Source organism: Aplosporella prunicola, assembly GCF_010093885.1.
Source record: "Aplosporella prunicola CBS 121167 unplaced genomic scaffold K452scaffold_1, whole genome shotgun sequence".
NCBI lineage: Eukaryota > Fungi > Ascomycota > Dothideomycetes > Botryosphaeriales > Aplosporellaceae > Aplosporella > Aplosporella prunicola.
Window position 1 is genome coordinate 201692 of NW_022983529.1, and position 17320 is coordinate 219011.

The 17320-nt window shown below is 56.2% G+C and overlaps 5 protein-coding genes across 5 annotated transcripts; 2 read left to right on the forward strand and 3 right to left on the reverse strand.

Annotated features, from left to right (window-relative positions):
- Nucleotides 1–454: 454 nt before the first annotated feature.
- K452DRAFT_240196 (uncharacterized protein) lies at nucleotides 455–1412 on the reverse strand (the record flags this gene model as incomplete). Its single annotated transcript, XM_033537783.1, has 2 exons — nucleotides 1020–1412; nucleotides 455–966 (listed from the first exon to the last, which is right to left on the reverse strand). The coding sequence occupies exons 1-2, from the start codon at nucleotides 1297–1299 to the stop codon at nucleotides 455–457; spliced, it is 792 nt and encodes a 263-aa protein (XP_033402768.1). The 5' UTR covers nucleotides 1300–1412.
- A 740-nt stretch (nucleotides 1413–2152) lies between these two features.
- On the reverse strand, nucleotides 2153–3085 carry K452DRAFT_303960 (uncharacterized protein; the record flags this gene model as incomplete). The annotated part of the gene is made up of 1 exon (XM_033542783.1): nucleotides 2153–3085. One exon carries the CDS (start codon nucleotides 3083–3085, stop codon nucleotides 2153–2155), a length of 933 nt encoding a protein of 310 aa, XP_033402769.1.
- Nucleotides 3086–4046: 961 nt separating this feature from the next.
- On the forward strand, nucleotides 4047–8511 carry K452DRAFT_261237 (uncharacterized protein). The gene is made up of 5 exons (XM_033538572.1): nucleotides 4047–4260; nucleotides 4315–4364; nucleotides 4418–4737; nucleotides 4789–7517; nucleotides 7572–8511. The coding sequence occupies exons 1-5, from the start codon at nucleotides 4234–4236 to the stop codon at nucleotides 8112–8114; spliced, it is 3669 nt and encodes a 1222-aa protein (XP_033402770.1). The 5' UTR covers nucleotides 4047–4233; the 3' UTR covers nucleotides 8115–8511.
- Nucleotides 8512–9809: 1298 nt separating this feature from the next.
- On the reverse strand, nucleotides 9810–13215 carry K452DRAFT_293546 (uncharacterized protein; the record flags this gene model as incomplete). The annotated part of the gene is made up of 4 exons (XM_033541588.1): nucleotides 9810–10360; nucleotides 10425–11732; nucleotides 11814–12996; nucleotides 13075–13215. 4 exons carry the CDS (start codon nucleotides 13213–13215, stop codon nucleotides 9810–9812), a joined length of 3183 nt encoding a protein of 1060 aa, XP_033402771.1.
- Nucleotides 13216–13863: 648 nt separating this feature from the next.
- K452DRAFT_323289 (uncharacterized protein) lies at nucleotides 13864–15767 on the forward strand (the record flags this gene model as incomplete). Its single annotated transcript, XM_033544626.1, has 2 exons — nucleotides 13864–14127; nucleotides 14178–15767. The coding sequence occupies 2 exons, from the start codon at nucleotides 13864–13866 to the stop codon at nucleotides 15765–15767; spliced, it is 1854 nt and encodes a 617-aa protein (XP_033402772.1).
- Nucleotides 15768–17320: the final 1553 nt, after the last annotated feature.

Sequence of the window (17320 nt, forward strand, 5' to 3'; positions counted from 1 at the left end):
GTACTGATATTATAGAAGAATCTGTGTATAGGGACAAAAATAGCCGGAGTTTATTGCACACAAGATGTTTTTTTATATTTATCTATATATTTTTTTTATTTTTTCTATATAGAATACGCTATAGAGTTCTAAACGGTTTCCTATTATGGCTTTAAGCACAGAGCCTTAAGGAGCGAGTGTGTGCTCGAATCACATACCACATATATAGTATTTGATATAACAAATATTGTTCTTGTGCTAAAATAATTGATAGGGACAGTACAGAAGGAGCTTGCTAAATAAACGAAAAACAATTAAGACATGCCAAAAATAATTGCTAATGACATAATACCAGCAATGCAGCAACGCAACAACAGACAACAACTTCATCTCACATTCTACACAAACACAACACCACCGCTATGCTTAGAGAGCCGGCACATGCCTCTCAGAAAGCAACGAACCTCCAACACGTCTAGCTCTTCTTAATACTGCACCTCTCCAAGCACTGCTCAATTCCCAGCGCGACATTCACCGGAATCTGGTTCTTGAAGCTCTCGATATCCTTCCCATCAAGCTGCTTCGGGAACCCCAACGTCGCATTCACGACATCAGGATCCAGGCCAAAGAAGTTCTGCGCGATCTGGCTGGTGCCAGGGTCCTCAGAGTTGAGCGAAGCGACGAAGACCGCGGGCTGGCACGTCGGGTTGACCTGGTAGTGGATCGAGCCCATAGGGAACACGGCACCATTGAACTTGCTGAGGTGACCGCGCGCCTCGGTGCTGCCGCTCTTGACGAGATTGTTTTCGACGATGAAGCCGAAGTCGAGCTCGCCCTCGACGACGGTCAGGAATTCTGAGGCCCGTGGATGGATGTGTGGGGTGTTCAGGCCACAGGCGGAGAGGAAACCCATCGTTGTGCTGATGCCCAGATCGGTCAGGATGGGGAAGGTGTCGATTTGAGCGGATTTTAGCGCACCGCCTGTATCTTGCTTAGTTTCGGAGGCTTTGAGTTGAGGCTGTGTGTGATTTTAGACGTACCCTTAGCTCCAGCAGCTGGCTGGGCACCATTGAAGTCAAAAACGACTGTATTGCGAAGCTCATCTTCGGATAGGATCGTCTCGCCATTATTGGTAAGAAGTTTCTTGAAGCGGTCAATAGCTTTGGGGGCATCCTTGAGCTGCTCAATCAGAGCAGCGTTGCCATCGGTGGCGGTAGGAGCAGCACCTGAGGTTGTAGAGGTGGTGTTCATGCTCTGTGGGAGCGCAGTGACTCCGGCTGCAAGAGCAGCAATGATGATCTTGACAAATGCGGGAGACATTGTGGTTTGCTTTATTACTGAAGGAAATTTCCGAAATAAGAGGTAATGAAGATAAATGAGAAAAATAAGAATAGAAAAGAAGAAATAAAATCGTTACTGAATGTGCTTGTGGGTTGTAGTGTGTTGATGAAGGAGCTTTGAGCAGCGGAAACAGCATACTTATATATTTTATCATTCCAGTCTTCCACGCATCCATTGAACAAGCTTTAGCACATGGAGGCGGTGGAGAAGCCATGTTCAGTTGGAACATGCGCAGACAAGCACAGCCAAAATGCTAGGGCTCAACATAGCCTCATACTCAAATCATAAGCTTATCCATATTCGCAATGGTTATTGGAGTCTCGGAACGTAGCTGTCGGAGAAAGGTGGAGATCCTCGTGGCAATCCGATGCTTGTGCAAGGTTTGGTCATTCGGGCGGTGGTTAACGGCCTTGTTGAGGATGACTACATCCACGTCCGCAGCAGAAAAACATGGCGTTGACCGCAGGCTGAGAACAGTCATGTTGAAACAGACGAATGGCATGCAGTACGCCATGCTGGGCCACCAACATTAACGGACGACGATGTCGGAGGTGTCTCGGGTTCTCGAAGGATCGTAGGTAATCCGCCACAAGCAAGCCAGCTGACAGAGAGAAGGTAAGCACTACCGAAAATAGTCAAGCACCTGACACTGTGCCCCATCAAGTGGCTGCTGAAGGTAAGCCGAAAATAGCTTCACCAAAAAGCGTCTGTTAATTTGTAATAATGTCTACTTTCTCGTCAACTCTTTCACCCAACGAGCGGCATGTGCTAACCACTTCAATGCGTCTGAGCCTGGCTGAAAGCTGCAGAGAACAAAATCCAGACCATTATACTACGACACCGACGACGGATGGCTAGATCCTGAATCAATTTCCATAGGGTCTTGCAACACCCAAAAAGGCAGTGCGCCTAGCCCCTCCTGATCCGATGGGAGTGAGGGTGGTTCACTGCCGTTCGGCATGCCACTGTGAGCCTCCCCCGGCTCTTTTTCTTCGTTGATGTGGGTGCTCCCAAGGTCTTCGAAAATCAGTGAAGACCGGTCACCAGGGCCTCTGACCCTGCGCCTCAGACGACGCGTACTAGAGCCAACGCTTTGCGCGTCCATCCCTTCTGTGTCATCCATGTCGTCTGTATCACTGCCTATGCTTTGGCTGTGCGTTCGCTTGAATAGGCCTTGGCTCCAGCGCTTCTTCTTCTGGAGATATCGACGTTTCCTCTCTTCATCACTGCCGACAGTGTCGTCGTAACAATTCAAGTCTTGGAATTGTGTCGCAACTCCGGCATCGTCATCATGGTTTCCCGAGCCCTGTGCATTAGGCTCTTCAACGTCATCCGGTCGAACCACTTCTGCTCCGCTGCCAAGCCAGCTGTCATTTTCCTCAACTTCTTCCAATTCAAAGTCGGCATCTTCTAGTGCCGTGATGGGCCTGTCTTCATATGGCGGCGGGCCTTCGCTTACCGATTCTGTCCCGACTACAGAGCCCTCATCGCGTGTAGCAAAAGCTATTCCGGAGGCAGTCGACGGCCGTGATTCCGGATCAATCCACTGCGGTCGGGTGTAAAAGAAGTGATGACCTTGTCCAGTAGGTTGTATGTGTTCGAGCGGAGGCGACTGCGCCCGGTTTAGAAATGCATTCCAGTTTGGCGCAGATTGGCCTGAGGCATGTATGAATTGCGGGTTTGGTAGTGTGCCGGGCGTTACAGGTGGGCTGCTGGGTCCGTTGACCGGAGGATCGAAGACGGGAGGGAATTTCGGACCTTCCATTTCTCGTGCTGAGCTCTCTGGCGTCGGTCTCAATGCTTCCCGGTCGGCCTTTGAATATATAACGTGTATTCCTTCGACAAATAGACCTTAAGGTACAAAGATAGGACGTAGGGGTGCGAATAACGGCTTATGCTGAGCGGACTTTATGAGCAGTATCATTTTCCGAAGGTACTCTGAGAAGTCCGACGACGGGTGTCAAGGCGGGGAGGTCGGCAATGCCTATCCAAGTCAGTGCCTGCAGCGACGAAGGGTTCTCAGCGCAGCTGGGGAGGTACCTGTCCCCGGGAAGCGATGCGGAGGGGAGGAGCGATCGATGTGCTGCTCAATGGCGAATGGTAGTCGGCGGAAGCAGCCAGGGATCTCTTGCTGGCGGCGGGGTACCTATGCTCCAGGTACTATGGGAGACTGATGTGGCGCCTTGTCGCGGGCGAGATTATGACTGCCTTGGTAGGGTCGGCGGGTCGGTAGGCGTAACGGATGTGCGTTGGCAGGATGGCGGGCGAAGAGAGCGTGTGTGACAGGCCGGAGTGGCTACCTGCAGTCCATATGCGTCTGCATCTGCGCCTGCGCTTGCATGGCGGAGGATTCGAGGAGCCATGACCACGAAAGAGAACGTATGACGATCAGAGTGGCCCGGAGCTATCGCGAACTTTTCCACGGTTGAAGCTCCACCGAGAGGATCGCCCGCGTTGACGTCGCCAACCTACCGCTTGCATCACGTGCGGAGGGCAATCGTGAAGCCAAACGCGCGCGGCGTAGCGTGCTGACGATAGGAAATGATGATGGCGCAAATGACTCGGCGCCACGACTTGTCGAATGGACATCCATGAACGGCGCGCGTCGGGAAAAGCGCGAGCGGACGGGCACGTGTGGCGGCGGTCTTGGCAGGTACTACATTACATGTCTGACTAAGATAGATTACAGGCCACTTCACCGTCGTAGTCCGCGACACCGCGACGGAGCGCTGCTCATGCTCATGCCGGGTGGGTGCTGAACGGTCTTCAAGAGCTCACGACTGCATACGAATTTTGCGTTTCTCCTTTCCTCCAATTCCTTTACCCTCCTAATTCTACCCTCCGCCATTGCTGTGGCATTGCGCGAGCTCTTCCTGCCACCGTGAAGCTGCGGCTTCTCCCTGAATACCCAAGATGCAGTCTCCGAATATGCTCACCAAGGCATGTCTCCACTGGCCCCGCGGATCTGAGGCCCTCTAGCTAATGCGACCACAGTTCGAGTCCAAGTCCTCCCGGGCAAAGGGCATTGCCTTCCACCCCAAGAGGTTAGCCACCGTGTCGGCCTCGAATGACGCGGTCCTTCACTGACGGCAAGCAGGCCATGGATCCTCGTCTCCCTCCATTCGTCTACCATCCAGCTATGGGACTACCGCATGGGTACGCTGATCGACCGCTTCGAGGAGCACGATGGTCCTGTCCGCGGCATCGATTTCCACAAGACGCAGCCTCTCTTCGTCTCAGGAGGAGACGATTATAAGATCAAGGTCTGGTCGTATCAGACCCGGAGATGCCTGTTCACGCTGAACGGCCACTTGGATTATGTGCGCACCGTGTTCTTCCATCACGAGCTGCCTTGGATATTGTCGAGCTCCGATGACCAGACAATTCGGATATGGAATTGGCAGAACAGGTCCCTAAGTACGTTACGGAAAGCCATTGCAAGGCGGGCTTGAAAGCTGACGTTGATAGTCTGCACGATGACCGGTCACAACCATTATACCATGTGCGCGCAGTTCCACCCCAAGGATGATCTCGTCGTCTCCGCCTCGCTCGACCAGTCCGTCAGGGTCTGGGATATTTCCGGCCTCCGCAAGAAGCACTCTGCGCCGACCTCGATGACGTTCGAAGACCAGATCGCACGCGCCAATGCCAACCAGGCGGATATGTTTGGAAACACGGATGCGGTGGTCAAGTTTGTGTTGGAGGGCCACGACCGTGGCGTCAACTGGGTTGCGTTCCACCCTACGCTGCCATTGATCGTTTCTGCCGGCGACGATAGGCTTGTCAAGCTCTGGAGAATGAGCGAGACTAAGGCGTGGGAGGTTGACACCTGCAGAGGCCACTTCCAGAACGTCTCTGCGTGTTTGTTCCACCCCCACCAGGACCTCATCCTTTCCGTCGGCGAGGATAAGTCTATCCGCGTTTGGGACCTGAACAAGCGCACTTCGGTTCAGTCGTTTAAGAGGGAGAATGACCGTTTCTGGGTTATCGCTGCGCACCCGGAGATCAACCTGTTCGCTGCTGGCCACGACAATGGTGTTATGGTCTTCAAGCTTGAGCGGGAGAGGCCCGCCTCGGCGGTTTACCAGAACAACCTGTTCTACATTACCAAGGAGAAGCATGTTCGGTCGTACGACTTTGCGAAGAATGTTGAATCGCCTTCGATGCTGTCTCTTAAGAAGCTCGGCAGCCCGTGGGTCCCGCCGAGGACGCTCTCGTACAACCCTGCTGAGCGCGCAATTCTCGTTACTTCTCCCGCCGATGGCGGCTGCTACGAGCTAATTAGCTTGCCGCGTGATGCTACCGGAGCCGTTGAACCGACCGACACGAAGCGTGGATCTGGAAACTCTGCGGTCTTCGTTGCCCGCAACCGCTTCGCCGTCTTCAACCAGGCTAACCAACAGATCGACATCAAGGATCTCGCCAACTCCACGACTAAGACTATCAAGCCTCCTCACGGCACGGTAGACATTTACTTCGGTGGCACTGGATGCCTTCTCTTGATCACCGCTACCAACGTTGTGCTCTACGATATTCAACAGAAGAAGAACCTTGCCGAGCTTGCCGTCAACGGCGTCAAGTACGTCGTCTGGTCGACCGATGGCTTGCACGCTGCCCTGCTTAGCAAGCACAACGTCACTATTGTCAACAAGAGTCTGGAGCAGGTCAGCACCCTGCACGAGACCATCCGGATTAAGAGCGCTACTTGGGACGACGCTGGTGTCCTTCTTTACTCCACCTTGAACCACATCAAGTACACGCTGATGAACGGCGACAACGGTATTGTGCGCACCTTGGAGCAGACCGTCTACTTGCAGAGGGTTAAGGGCCGGAACGTCTACTGCCTCGACCGTGCGGCGAAGCCCAAGATTATCCAGATCGATCCTACTGAGTACCGCTTCAAGCTTGCTCTTATTAAGCGCAACTACGATGAGATGCTTAACATCATCAAGACATCCAGCTTGGTTGGCCAGAGCATTATTTCGTACCTGCAGAAGAAGGGATACCCGGAGATTGCGCTTCAGTTCGTGCAGGACCCGCAGACTCGCTTCGAGCTCGCAATTGAGTGCGGCAACCTTGATGTGGCCGTCGAGATGGCCAAGCAGCTTGATCGTCCCAAGCTTTGGCAGCGCCTGAGCGCCGAGGCCTTGGCTCAAGGTAACCACAAGATCGTCGAGATGACTTACCAGAAGTTGCGGACTTTCGACAAGCTCTCCTTCCTTTACCTTACGACGGGCGACCGTGAGAAGCTTACGCGCATGGCTAAGATTGCTGAGCACCGTGGCGACATGACATCCCGATTCCAGAACGCCATCTACCTCGGTGATGTTGAGAGCAGAATCGAGATGTTCCAGGAGATAGATCAATATCCCCTTGCATACATGCTGGCGAAATCGCATGGCCTGGAGGAGCAATGCCAAGCGTTGCTCGAGGCCAGCGGTCTTACCGAGGATCAAATCACCCTTCCCGCAATGGGCGAGCCCCTCGCCCCACCTAAGCCTGTCGTTCCCACCTACCTTGCCAACTGGCCGGTCAAGAGCACCGGTACTTCCGTTTTTGAGAAGGCCTTGATGGGTGAAGAGTTGAGTCCGGATGAGCTGGCACCGGCAGCGAACGGCTATGGAGAAGAGGACCTGCTGGGCGAGCCCGAAGCGGAGGATCGCAACGGCGAGTTCGAGGAAGCCGACGAGGATGAGGACGCGGCTGGCTGGGACATGGGCGGCGATGATGATATCGAGGCCGAGGAGGACTTTGTCAACGTCGAGAGTGCGGATGCTGGTGCTGGCAGCAGCGAGGCCGACATGTGGACGAGGAATTCGCCGATTGCGGCCGACCACGTTGCTGGTGGCTCGTTTGAAAGCGCAATGCAACTGCTCAACCGCCAGGTCGGTGCCGTCAACTTCGGGCCGCTCGAGTGGCGCTTTGAGGAGATCTACCAGGCGTCGCGGACGTTCCTGCCCGCCAACGTGGGCATGCCTCCGCTGGTCAACTACGTGCGCAGGACGGTGGACGAGACCGACTCGCGGAAGGTGTTGCCGCTCATCCCGCGTGACCTGGAGTCCGTTACGGCGACGGAGCTTGCGGCGGGTAAGGCGCAAATGCGCACCAACAAGCTGGACGACGGTGTCGTGACGTTCAAGAAGATCCTGCACCTGATTATGGTCAACGCCGTGACCACTCAGGCCGAGGTCGCCGAGGTGAGTTGTCTATTGCAATGACACTGAAATGCTCAGAACTAACAAAGTCCACAGGCCAAGAAGCTGATCAACACGGCATCACAATACGTGCTGGCGATGAGCATCGAGCTCGAGCGCCGCCGCCTCACCAACAACGCCACCGACATCTCGGCCCTGTCACCCGAGGACAAGAAGCGCGCCCTCGAGCTCAGCGCGTACTTCACGGTGCCGGAGCTTGAAGGCCCGCACAAGGCGCTGGCACTCTTCGCAGCAATGAACTTTGCGCACAAGAACAAGCAGCACAGCGCGGCGCTGTCGTTTGCGAACGCGCTGCTGGACCGGGGCGCGGCGAACGCCAAGTTCAAGGAGAGCGCGCGCAAGATCAAGGCCGTGTGCGAGCGCAACCCGTCGGACGCGGTCGACGACGTCGACTACGACGCGTTTGCCGAGTTCGACGTGTGCGCCAAAAGCTTCACGCCCATCTACCAGGGCAGCCCCGCCAGCGCGTGTCCGTACTGCGCCGCCAAGTTCCACGCCAAGTTCAAGGGCTCGGTGTGTACGGTCTGCGAGGTCAGCCAGATTGGCGCGCCGGCGAGTGGGCTGCGGTTGTGCTTGTAGGGTAGGAAGAGGTGCCTAGAGGTGGTTGGTGGGCAAGCACTGTTGTAGCAAGGGCCGGTATAGTGTGGCATGTAGTAGTAGTCCCGACCCGGGGATGATGGACAAGAAGAGGGAAAAGCGAAATCTCAGTCAGGTTCGTGGGTTGGAGGGCGGATGGAGGAGGTCGGTCGGTCAGTCAGTCAGTAAGACAGTGGATCTGCTTTGCACTCTTACGCATTGCGTGCTTGTTGTTTCTAGCCAGGTTGTTCAAGCTCCTTCGTCTCTGGCCTGCCTAGCTAGACTATGAAGGAAGTATGTAGCTAGTTGGCTGGTTGGCGAATAAGCTGAGAGGGCCTTGGGGTTTTTACGTGAGTTGTTGTTGTAATGGCTATGGCAAAAATTGTTCGAATACTCTGTGTCTGTGTGTGTCACTGCTTTCTTTATATTGGTGTTTGAAGCGTGATGTAGTGGCAGTAGGAGTAGTTGAGCACATGTGACATCTGAATATGTTTGTGCAGGTGGATGGCTATTTCTGTCTAGCATTTAGAGAGTCAACTACTGCAGCTTTCTTATAGATGTGCTAATACAGCATTTTATTTCCGTCTCGTTGCGTTGCGTTGTGGCTACTGCACTGTAGAACGCGGTTGGTTGCATTGAGCTTGATTGAGCTTCAGCTTGCTTGTCCGGTGAGTTGTGGCACCCGCATGCGCGGAAGCGCAGCCGTTCGAGGCTGGACGTAATGGCGCTAGTCGAATACAGTCTAGCGTTGTTTTTCGAGGGCGTTGGTTGGAGACGGCAACATACCTAGGTAGAGGCAGGTATACTACGTACGAGGCGAGTCACAGGAGAGGTGCGCTTGGGAGTTTCGTCGAAAAAGCAGGCGGGTGGTTGGTTGGGTAGGTGGATTTTGCTCCATACACACACAATCAGACACGAGGTTCAAAACGCCTGTACACATATACATACATATGTACATACATACTCACTGCGTGGGATAGCACTCCCTATAAGCTTGCAAGCATGCTCTTTAATGATACACATTTCCGACCCAACCGCTCTACGCCGTAAGTAGGTGCATTCCCCTCTTTTCTCCTCTCCTCGCCTCTACCCCACCCCATCCATTCACACCAGAACCATGCATCCCACGCGCTCGCTCATACACCCCAAGCCCCAGCCATGCATACATACATACGTCCTCACCCCAACTTCACCACCACCAACATCCATGACAAAAATCAAGAACCATCTTCTACAGCACCAACCAACCACCGCCCACCACTCACGCAGACGAAAGAGAAAAGAGAATAAAGAACGAAGAAGAAAAACAGCACACACCACCTCTCTATACCTATACCCATTACCACACACCCACAAACACATCCATATCCATATCCATATCCATATCCACATGAACGAATATCGTCAACCAAACCAAGATATAAAAAATAGGAAGAAAAACGGAACTGAAACGGGAATGAAAAGAGATATAAAGTGAGAAATAAAAAAAAGTTAAAATGGGTTAAAGCATGCGTATGCATCCACTCCGCCAGATCGTCTTGCCTACGTACGTACGTACTTACTTACCTACCTGTCTGCCAAGCGAAAAACCCCCCCCACCCTTCCTTCTCTATCACGTCCATGCCTACAAACAAGCCACCGCACGCCACGCGCACCCAAAGCCATCCCTATGCCCAAACAACAACACCAACAGCACAACTACACCGCAGCGCTATAGCCCCTCACGCCCATTCCCCTTCCCCCCTGCTGCACCCTCCTCCGCCACCACTTCCTTCCCTCATCAACCCAAAACACCGAACTCGCAACCAGAGCCAAGCCGACCAAGTCCGTGAGCCCCAGCGCCTCAGTCTGGAACACGCCCTGCAGGCCCGGGAGATAGACGACGGCAGCCTGGCCGACCAAACTGCCCGCAACGGCGTAATTGAACATGCGGTTCCCGAAGACGCTGATCTCGCCGCGCAGCACGGACTTGCCCTCGCTGCGGCACGTGAGCGCGTTGAACATGTCGAAGATGACGAAGGCTGTGAACGTCATCGTTGTGTCGCGCGCTGTGACGGTGCCGTCTTGCATCTCCCGGATGTAGATGTACAGCGTCCCGAGCATGATTACGCCCGCTTGTGTGAGCACGCGCTGCAGGAGGGGTTGCGTGAGTACGCGCGCGGTTTTGCTGCGTGGGGGCCGCGACATGACGGCTGGGTCGACGGGCTCGACGCCGAGAGATTGGGCTGGTGGACCGTCCATGAGGATGTCTACAAAGAGGAGGGGCGCGGTTAGCTATCTATAAAGGCGGAGTGCGGTGGTAGAAACACTTACTGATCCACAGAATCTGCATGGCGTTCAGCGGGTTCTTGAAGCCGCAGAAGGTGCTCAGCAGCACCAGGCTCAGCGCCGCGGCGCTCGTCGACAGCTGGAACGTCAGGAAGTTCTGGATGTTGTAGAAGATGCCCTTGCCCTCCTCGATGGCGCTCAGAATCGTGCTAAAGTCGTCGTCGGTGAGGATCATGTCTGCGGCCTCCTTGGCCACGTCCGTGCCTAGCCGTCCCATGCTGATGCCGATATCTGCCTTCTTCAGCGCCGGCGCGTCGTTCACTCCGTCACCTGTCATCGCTACCACGTCGCCGCGCGCCTGCAGCGCCCGCACAATCTTCATCTTGTGCTCGGGGCTCGTGCGCGCGAAGACGGTCGTCGTCGCGATGGCGCGGCTGAGTTCCTCTTCGCTCATGGCGTCCAGCTCGTCGCCGCGGAGCACAGATGGCCCAATCGCCGAGGACGACGTGTTGATGGGCATGCCTAGCTTCTTGCCGATGGCGACGGCCGTGGTCTCGGCATCGCCCGTGATCATGATGACCTTGACGCCGCCCGCCATCAGGCGACGGATGCTGCGGTCGACGCCCTTACGCGGGGGGTCGTTCATGCCGACAAGGCCGGCGAAAGTCAGGCCCTGGTACAGATCCTCAGACTCGGGCGAAGGCGTGGAGTTGCCACTACGGCCTCGCAGCGGTGCATGCAGGCTGCCCTTCTTCGACTCCTTGACCGGCCCGCTTGCGAAGCCCAGCACGCGCAGCCCGTCTTGGGCCATGCTCTCTGCTGCGGCAACGGCCTCGCGGCGCCGCGCCTCGTCCAAGGGTACCTCACGGCCCTGGGCCGTGATGTACATGTCACAACGTGCCAGCACCTTCTCCAAGGCGCCCTTGATGTACGCCATGTCTTGAGAGTTGGAGCCGGCGTTGGGGTTCCCTTGCACTACACAGCCCATCCACTTACGCTCGGAGCTAAAGGGTGTCTCATTGCGGCGATGGCCGATGCGCTCGCGGACATCATCTTCACTAAATTCATCTAGGAGGTCGAGAAGTGCGACATCAGTAGGCTGACCGACCCAGCGGCTCTTAGCGCCAGAGGCATCGTCACCGCCCATGGTGGACGACAAGACGGCAGCAGTGGCATTAGAGGCGGCAGCGGGGCTGATGAGGCGGCCATGGTTGACTATGTTGCCGATGCGCAGGACGGTGCGCGTCGCCGGGTCGAGGGCGGCCGACCCCTGTTTACGGTGGACGTCCATAGGCTCTTTGTCATCAAAGTGCCAGAGCTTGGTGACCGTCATGTGGTTTGTAGTAAGCGTGCCTGCGTTCATTGTTAGTGCGACTATTCACGTGCGCTTCGCCCCCTTGGGGACGATCTTAACAGCTATTCTATGCTTCTTACCTGTTTTGTCAGTACACACCACGTTGACCGAACCCAGCGTCTCCACGCTAGGTAGTCTCCTCACGATGGCATTTCTCTTTGACATCCGTAAGACACCGAGAGCCAGAGTGACTGTCACAATGATTGGAAGACCCTCGGGGATGGCGGCGACTGCGAGAGACACTCCGATCTGGAACATCTCCAAGAACTGCCATCCTCGCCAAAGGCCGACCAGCATGATGAAACCAATAACACAGAATGACATGTAGCTGAGATCCTTGCCCAAGCGGTCCATGGAGAGCTGCAGTGGCGTCCGCGGGCTCTCGATTTCTTGCAAAGAGGCAGAAATGGCACCAAACTCAGTGTCGGGCCCGGTAGCAATGACAATGCCCTGGCCATATCCGGAGCGAACCAGCGTACCCATGAAGGCGACGTTGGTCTGATCGTTTAACCGAATGTCTGCGCCAACGGTGCCCGCAGCCGGGGATGCATAAAACGGGGTCCGCGGAGACGCATCGAGGGGCTTCCTCATGGCCTCGCGGTCAAGCGTATCAGGGCTCTTAGAAACCGGCTCATTTTCGCCAGTCAGGTTGGACTCGTCTATGGAGAGGTCTGCAGCGTGGGTGATGCGAATGTCGGCGGGGATACGATCGCCGGTGTGAAAGAGCACCAGGTCGCCCGGCACGAGCTGAGTAGCCGAGATTGTACTCGACGCTCCCTCTGCGGCCTCCAGGGCTGCGACCGTATCCAAACTGTCTGTCGATGCTCCAGCGCTGCCATTTTCCTTGTTGAACGCCGGTGATGGGCTCCGCTTCGGAATGCTGAGCGAGGTGCCGCGAAGCACATGCGCCGAGTGCGGCACCAGCTGATTCAGGGCTTCCAGCGACTTCTCCGAACGGTATTCCTGGACGAAGCCGACAGTGACGACTATGGTGACGGCGGCCGTGATGCTGACAGCGTCCTCGTAGTTGCCCATGATGAAAGAAACCCCCGCCGAGCCGAGCAAGAGCAATATCAGGGTTTCCTGGAACTGCTTGAGGAAGCGGAGCCACAGCGGCTCGGGCTCCTCGTGGGGCAGCTCGTTGGTGCCATGGTCGTGGATGCGCGCCAACGCCTCGGAGGGCGTTAGGCCAGATTTCAGGGAGGTGGAAAGCTGGGTTGCGGTTTCTTCGGGCGACAGGATCGAGTAGGCTGAGGTGATGTTCTGCACACAAAGACGGGCGGCGGGTTAGCATGCGGAGCGCAAGGCCATTAGGGGCTTCCACAGGGATGGGAGCAGTACCGATCCAGCTGCGCTGCTGCGCGCCCGCCTGGACGGAGGGCGCGAATTTGCGGGAGACAGGTTCAGAGCGGGCGAGGCGGGGCGCAACGACGAAGAGTCGGCATTGTAGATTGGAAGACCGGGAGAAGCGCCTCTTGACATGTTTTCATGGCCGAAGGGCGAGCTACGGACCAAGGGTGGCGGGGCAGCGAGAGACTCGGGAGGGGCAGTTTGAGTATTTCGAAGCCTATGACATGGGAGGCAGGCGTCGAGGACAGGACAGTCGTGGGCGAGAAAAAGGTGTGTGGTGGTGTAGGTTGGTTGCGGTGGAAGGGAGCGAGTGGCAGTGTACCTCTCTACATACTACATAGATGGTTAAGTGTCTAGATCATCGCTGGAACACTGCCGGCCAGCGACCGACAAGTGTGGCGGTCTACGACCGAACAGACCTTCAGCCGCTTGTCCTTTTACCGCACACGCCAGCCAGCGACTTTCATCGAGCTGTGTTCATCGCCTTGTCTCACTGGTCTTGGCGTGACGAGAAACCGAGTCCCCCAGCCACAGTGCACTTGCACTCCCCCTCACCACCACCATCGTCGCCAGACTCACCCCGCGCCCATTGCTACCGCCAACCCCTCCGCTCCCCCGATCAACCCGATACTCTTTTTTCGCGCGTTGTGCTACTGCACGCGCCCGACCGCTGTGCCCGCCCGGCGCGTCGCAAAATCCTAAACCCACGCGTCGCGCGACTCCGACTCCCGCCGCGTCGCTCTCGATCCACCATCAACTTTTATCTTTCGATCCCTAATAATGTTCTATTCCGAGACCCTCCTCTCCAAGACCGGGCCGCTGGCTCGCGTCTGGCTCGCCGCCAACCTCGAGCGCAAGCTCTCCAAGAGCAACATTCTCCAGTCCAACATCGAGACCAGCGTCAACGCCATTGTCGACCAGGGCCAGGCGCCAATGGCCCTGCGTCTGAGCGGTCAGCTGCTGCTTGGTGTCGTCAGGATTTACAGCCGAAAGGCGCGTTATCTGCTCGACGACTGCAACGAGGCGCTCATGAAGATCAAGCTGGTACGTCTTTGCGCCTCCATCTCGTCGCATCGAATCTGACATCATACAAGGCCTTCCGTCCTGGCAACGTCGATCTGCCCGTCAACCAGGCCCAGGCCGTGAACCCCGCCTCGCTGACCCTTCCTGATGTACTGACCGAGCTCGACTTGCTGGCCCCAATGCCCGATCCTTCTCTGCTCCTATCACAGGAACCCGAGATTGAGACTGGTCGGCGCGACCCTACCCTCTTGGAGCCGCCAAGCCAGTATTTGCTTGATACTCAGGATCGCGCCGCCCAGGAAACCCTTCAGCTCGGTGACGATGACCTTTACCTCGACATTAGTGAAGGACCGGATGTTACCATGGACCAAAGCATCGAAATCGGCCGTGATGCGCCTCCCCCGAGGCCGATTGAGGAGGAGATGGCAGAGAGCCCCAAACTCCTCGAGGACGATGGCCTCGAGCTGGACTTCCGCGAGGGTCCCGACGACTCCATCCTGCCTACCGCTGAGCCGCTTCCCGAGGACGACATCCCGATGGGCGGAATGGATGAGCCTTTCCACCAGGATGGCGAAGAGACGCCGCGCGCTGCCACCCCAACCTTGCTCGAAGAAGAGCGTCTCGAGCGCGAGACCGTGTCGCCCCTCTCCTCCGCGCGCTCTAGCGTTGTGCGCGAGCTCGAGGACACTTTCCACTTCGACCAAGAGACCACCATCGCCGAGCCGGAAGAGGAATTCGCGCAGCAGGCCCAGCGCGCCAAGCGCCGCAAAGTGCTGCAGGCTGATGCGGCCACTGAGCTGGCCTCCAGCCAGATCCGCGCGCAGCAGGACGACCGCTCGAAAATCACCAAGCCCGCCACCTTCCTGCCCCGCGACCCTATGCTCCTCGCACTCATGAACATGCAGAAGAGCGGCGGCTTCGTTTCCAGTATCCTGGGCGAGGGCCGTAGCCAAGGCTGGGCCCCCGAGCTTCGCGGCATCCTCTCCCTCGAAGTGGTGCGCCGCTCGGGCGACCTCAAGCGCAAGCGCGACACGGGCGCCGAAGAAGAGGAGGAAGAAGAGGCGCAGCCCAGCACCGAAGTCCCACAGCTCAACGTCGGCAACGACACGACGCTCGACTTTGGCGCAGGCGCAGCCGGCGGCGACACGTCGCTGCTGCGGCCGGCCGAGGAGGAGCACCTAGGCGAAGTGCCGGCCGCAGGCGACGAAACGATCCCCGAGATCCAGGCCATCGAGGACGACGAAGCGCAAGCCGCGAGCCCGCTCCCGGGCGCCGAATTCGACGAAACCACCGCCCCGCTGCTGCACCCGGAAGAGACGGGCCCGGTGTCGGTGCAGACGCGGCACGCGGTGCACCTCCTGCGCGAGAAGTTCGGGCCGGAAGCAGAGGCGTCGCCGGGCCAGCGCCGTGAGCGCTCCGTCCTCTTCCAGGACATGCTGCCCGAGCGCAGCACGAGCCGTCGCGACGCAACCAAGCTCTTCTTCGAGTGCTTGGTCCTGGCTACCAAAGACGCGGTCAAGGTGGAGCAGGCGACGGGGGCGCTGGGCGCGCCGATCCGTATGCGTGCGAAGAGGGGGCTTTGGGGCGATTGGGCGGAGCAGGGCGCTGGTGGCGAGATTGCGAGCCAGGCTGTTGTGCCCGAGGGGGTTGTCGCGGCTTGAGTTTGGGGTGAGGAGTGAGGATTAGTGAGGAAGAGTGAGTTGGACTGGGTAGAGCGTCGCGCGCGCGTGTGTTGTTGTTTTGATCTTGTGGGCTAGAGTGCGCTGCACGCGTGGGTTTTGGACGAATGCCGGGAACGCGTCTTTGGGACGGACAGTCAGTCAGTCAGTCAGACAGCCATACAAGACGGACCAGGCATTGACGTTGGGCGATGGCGTTTTGGGGCGTTGGGGTGGCAATGGGACTTTTTCTTTTTTTGGATTAATTGGTTGGTTTGGTATCGTTTGGGCTTGACCTGGCTTGGCTTGGCTTGGGGGGGGGTTTATTTGCGTGGTCGTGGGTGTGGACGTTGGCAGGGATTGAGACTGAGATAGAGGTTGAGAGTGAAGCAGATTGGGGCAGGGAAGCGAAGGGAAGTGGCTGTTTTTTGCGGGGGTACGTTGCTCTGCTCTGCGTTGCTCTCGTCTGGCTCTGGCTCTGGCTCTAGCTCTGGCTCTAGCTCTGGCTCTAGGTAGCTTCTTTCCTCTTTTCATGCGCTATTATTCCATTTCCATCCATCTCTCTGTCTCTCCCCTTTCCCCTCTCGTTCTTTCCTTAACGGCACGTGCATCTGCTCCGTAGGTGTCACCCCGCTTCTTTGTTCTTTCCTTTCCCTCTCTTTCGCACAGCTGGCTACCTGATTGTTGTCGTTGTTATCGTGGTTGTTATCGTGGTTGTTTCCGTGGTTGTCGTTTTCGTGGTTCCTGTCTGGTTCCGTGTAGTTGCGTTGCGGTTGGGCTGGGGGGTTGGGTTGCGTTGGGTTCGGGTGTGAAGAGGAGGAAGAGGCGGAAGAGAAGGAGCAGGGGAAGGGGAGACGGTTGTACGATTACGTGGTGGGTAGGCAGGTAAGTAGGTAGCTAGCTAGGTAGTAGACGGATAAATAAAACGGACGTTTTTGGGCTTTGTGTGAGATTTGTGAATTCTTGGTGTGGTGTGGGGAGTTTGTGGAAAAGTGTGGAAAAGTGAAGGAAAAGTGAAGGAAGGACAGGTGAGGACCAGACGGTGGGGGATAGTCTTCCTGCGTGCCGCGTGCCTGCTGGTTCTGCTGGGTCTGCTAGGCGCTGGCGCTATGAGGGCGTTGTGGAAAGTGCGGTGGAGACGGCTGCCTAGGTAGGTACTTAGTTTCCTCCTTCCTCCTTCCTCCTTCTTTAACTAAGTATATAGACCCCTTACCAGCGCTTGTCCAGGTGGGTAAGAGCAGTAAGTAGCATAGCAGCTCTATCCGCAAACTCTACAATTCCTATCTAATACCTTTCCCAGCCAACATTAAAAACCATTCACAAATAACTATCCTCAACTCGCAAAAGTTAACCGAACCGACTCTTACTCTTCTAAGAAGCTTTCTAGCGCGTGAAGCTTGTACGCAATACTGTACTATAAGAAGTATAGGATTTTGTTTCTTTCCTTAAAAATGAGGGAATGGGAAGGGTTTTAGCTGATGGTTTAATGCTGGGTTTCTACTTCTTTTTTTTTTTTTTTTTTTTTTTTTTTTTTTTTTTTTTTTTTTTTTTTTTTT

Bases quoted from the DNA above. Each gene is read 5' to 3' on its own strand.
- K452DRAFT_261237 (XM_033538572.1), top strand. From the start codon at position 4,234: ATGCAGTCTCCGAATATGCTCACCAAG. The intron at 4,261-4,314 runs GCATGTCTCCAC...ATGCGACCACAG, and splicing joins CTCCGAATATGCTCACCAAG to TTCGAGTCCAAGTCCTCCCG. The intron at 7,518-7,571 runs GTGAGTTGTCTA...CAAAGTCCACAG, and splicing joins CTCAGGCCGAGGTCGCCGAG to GCCAAGAAGCTGATCAACAC.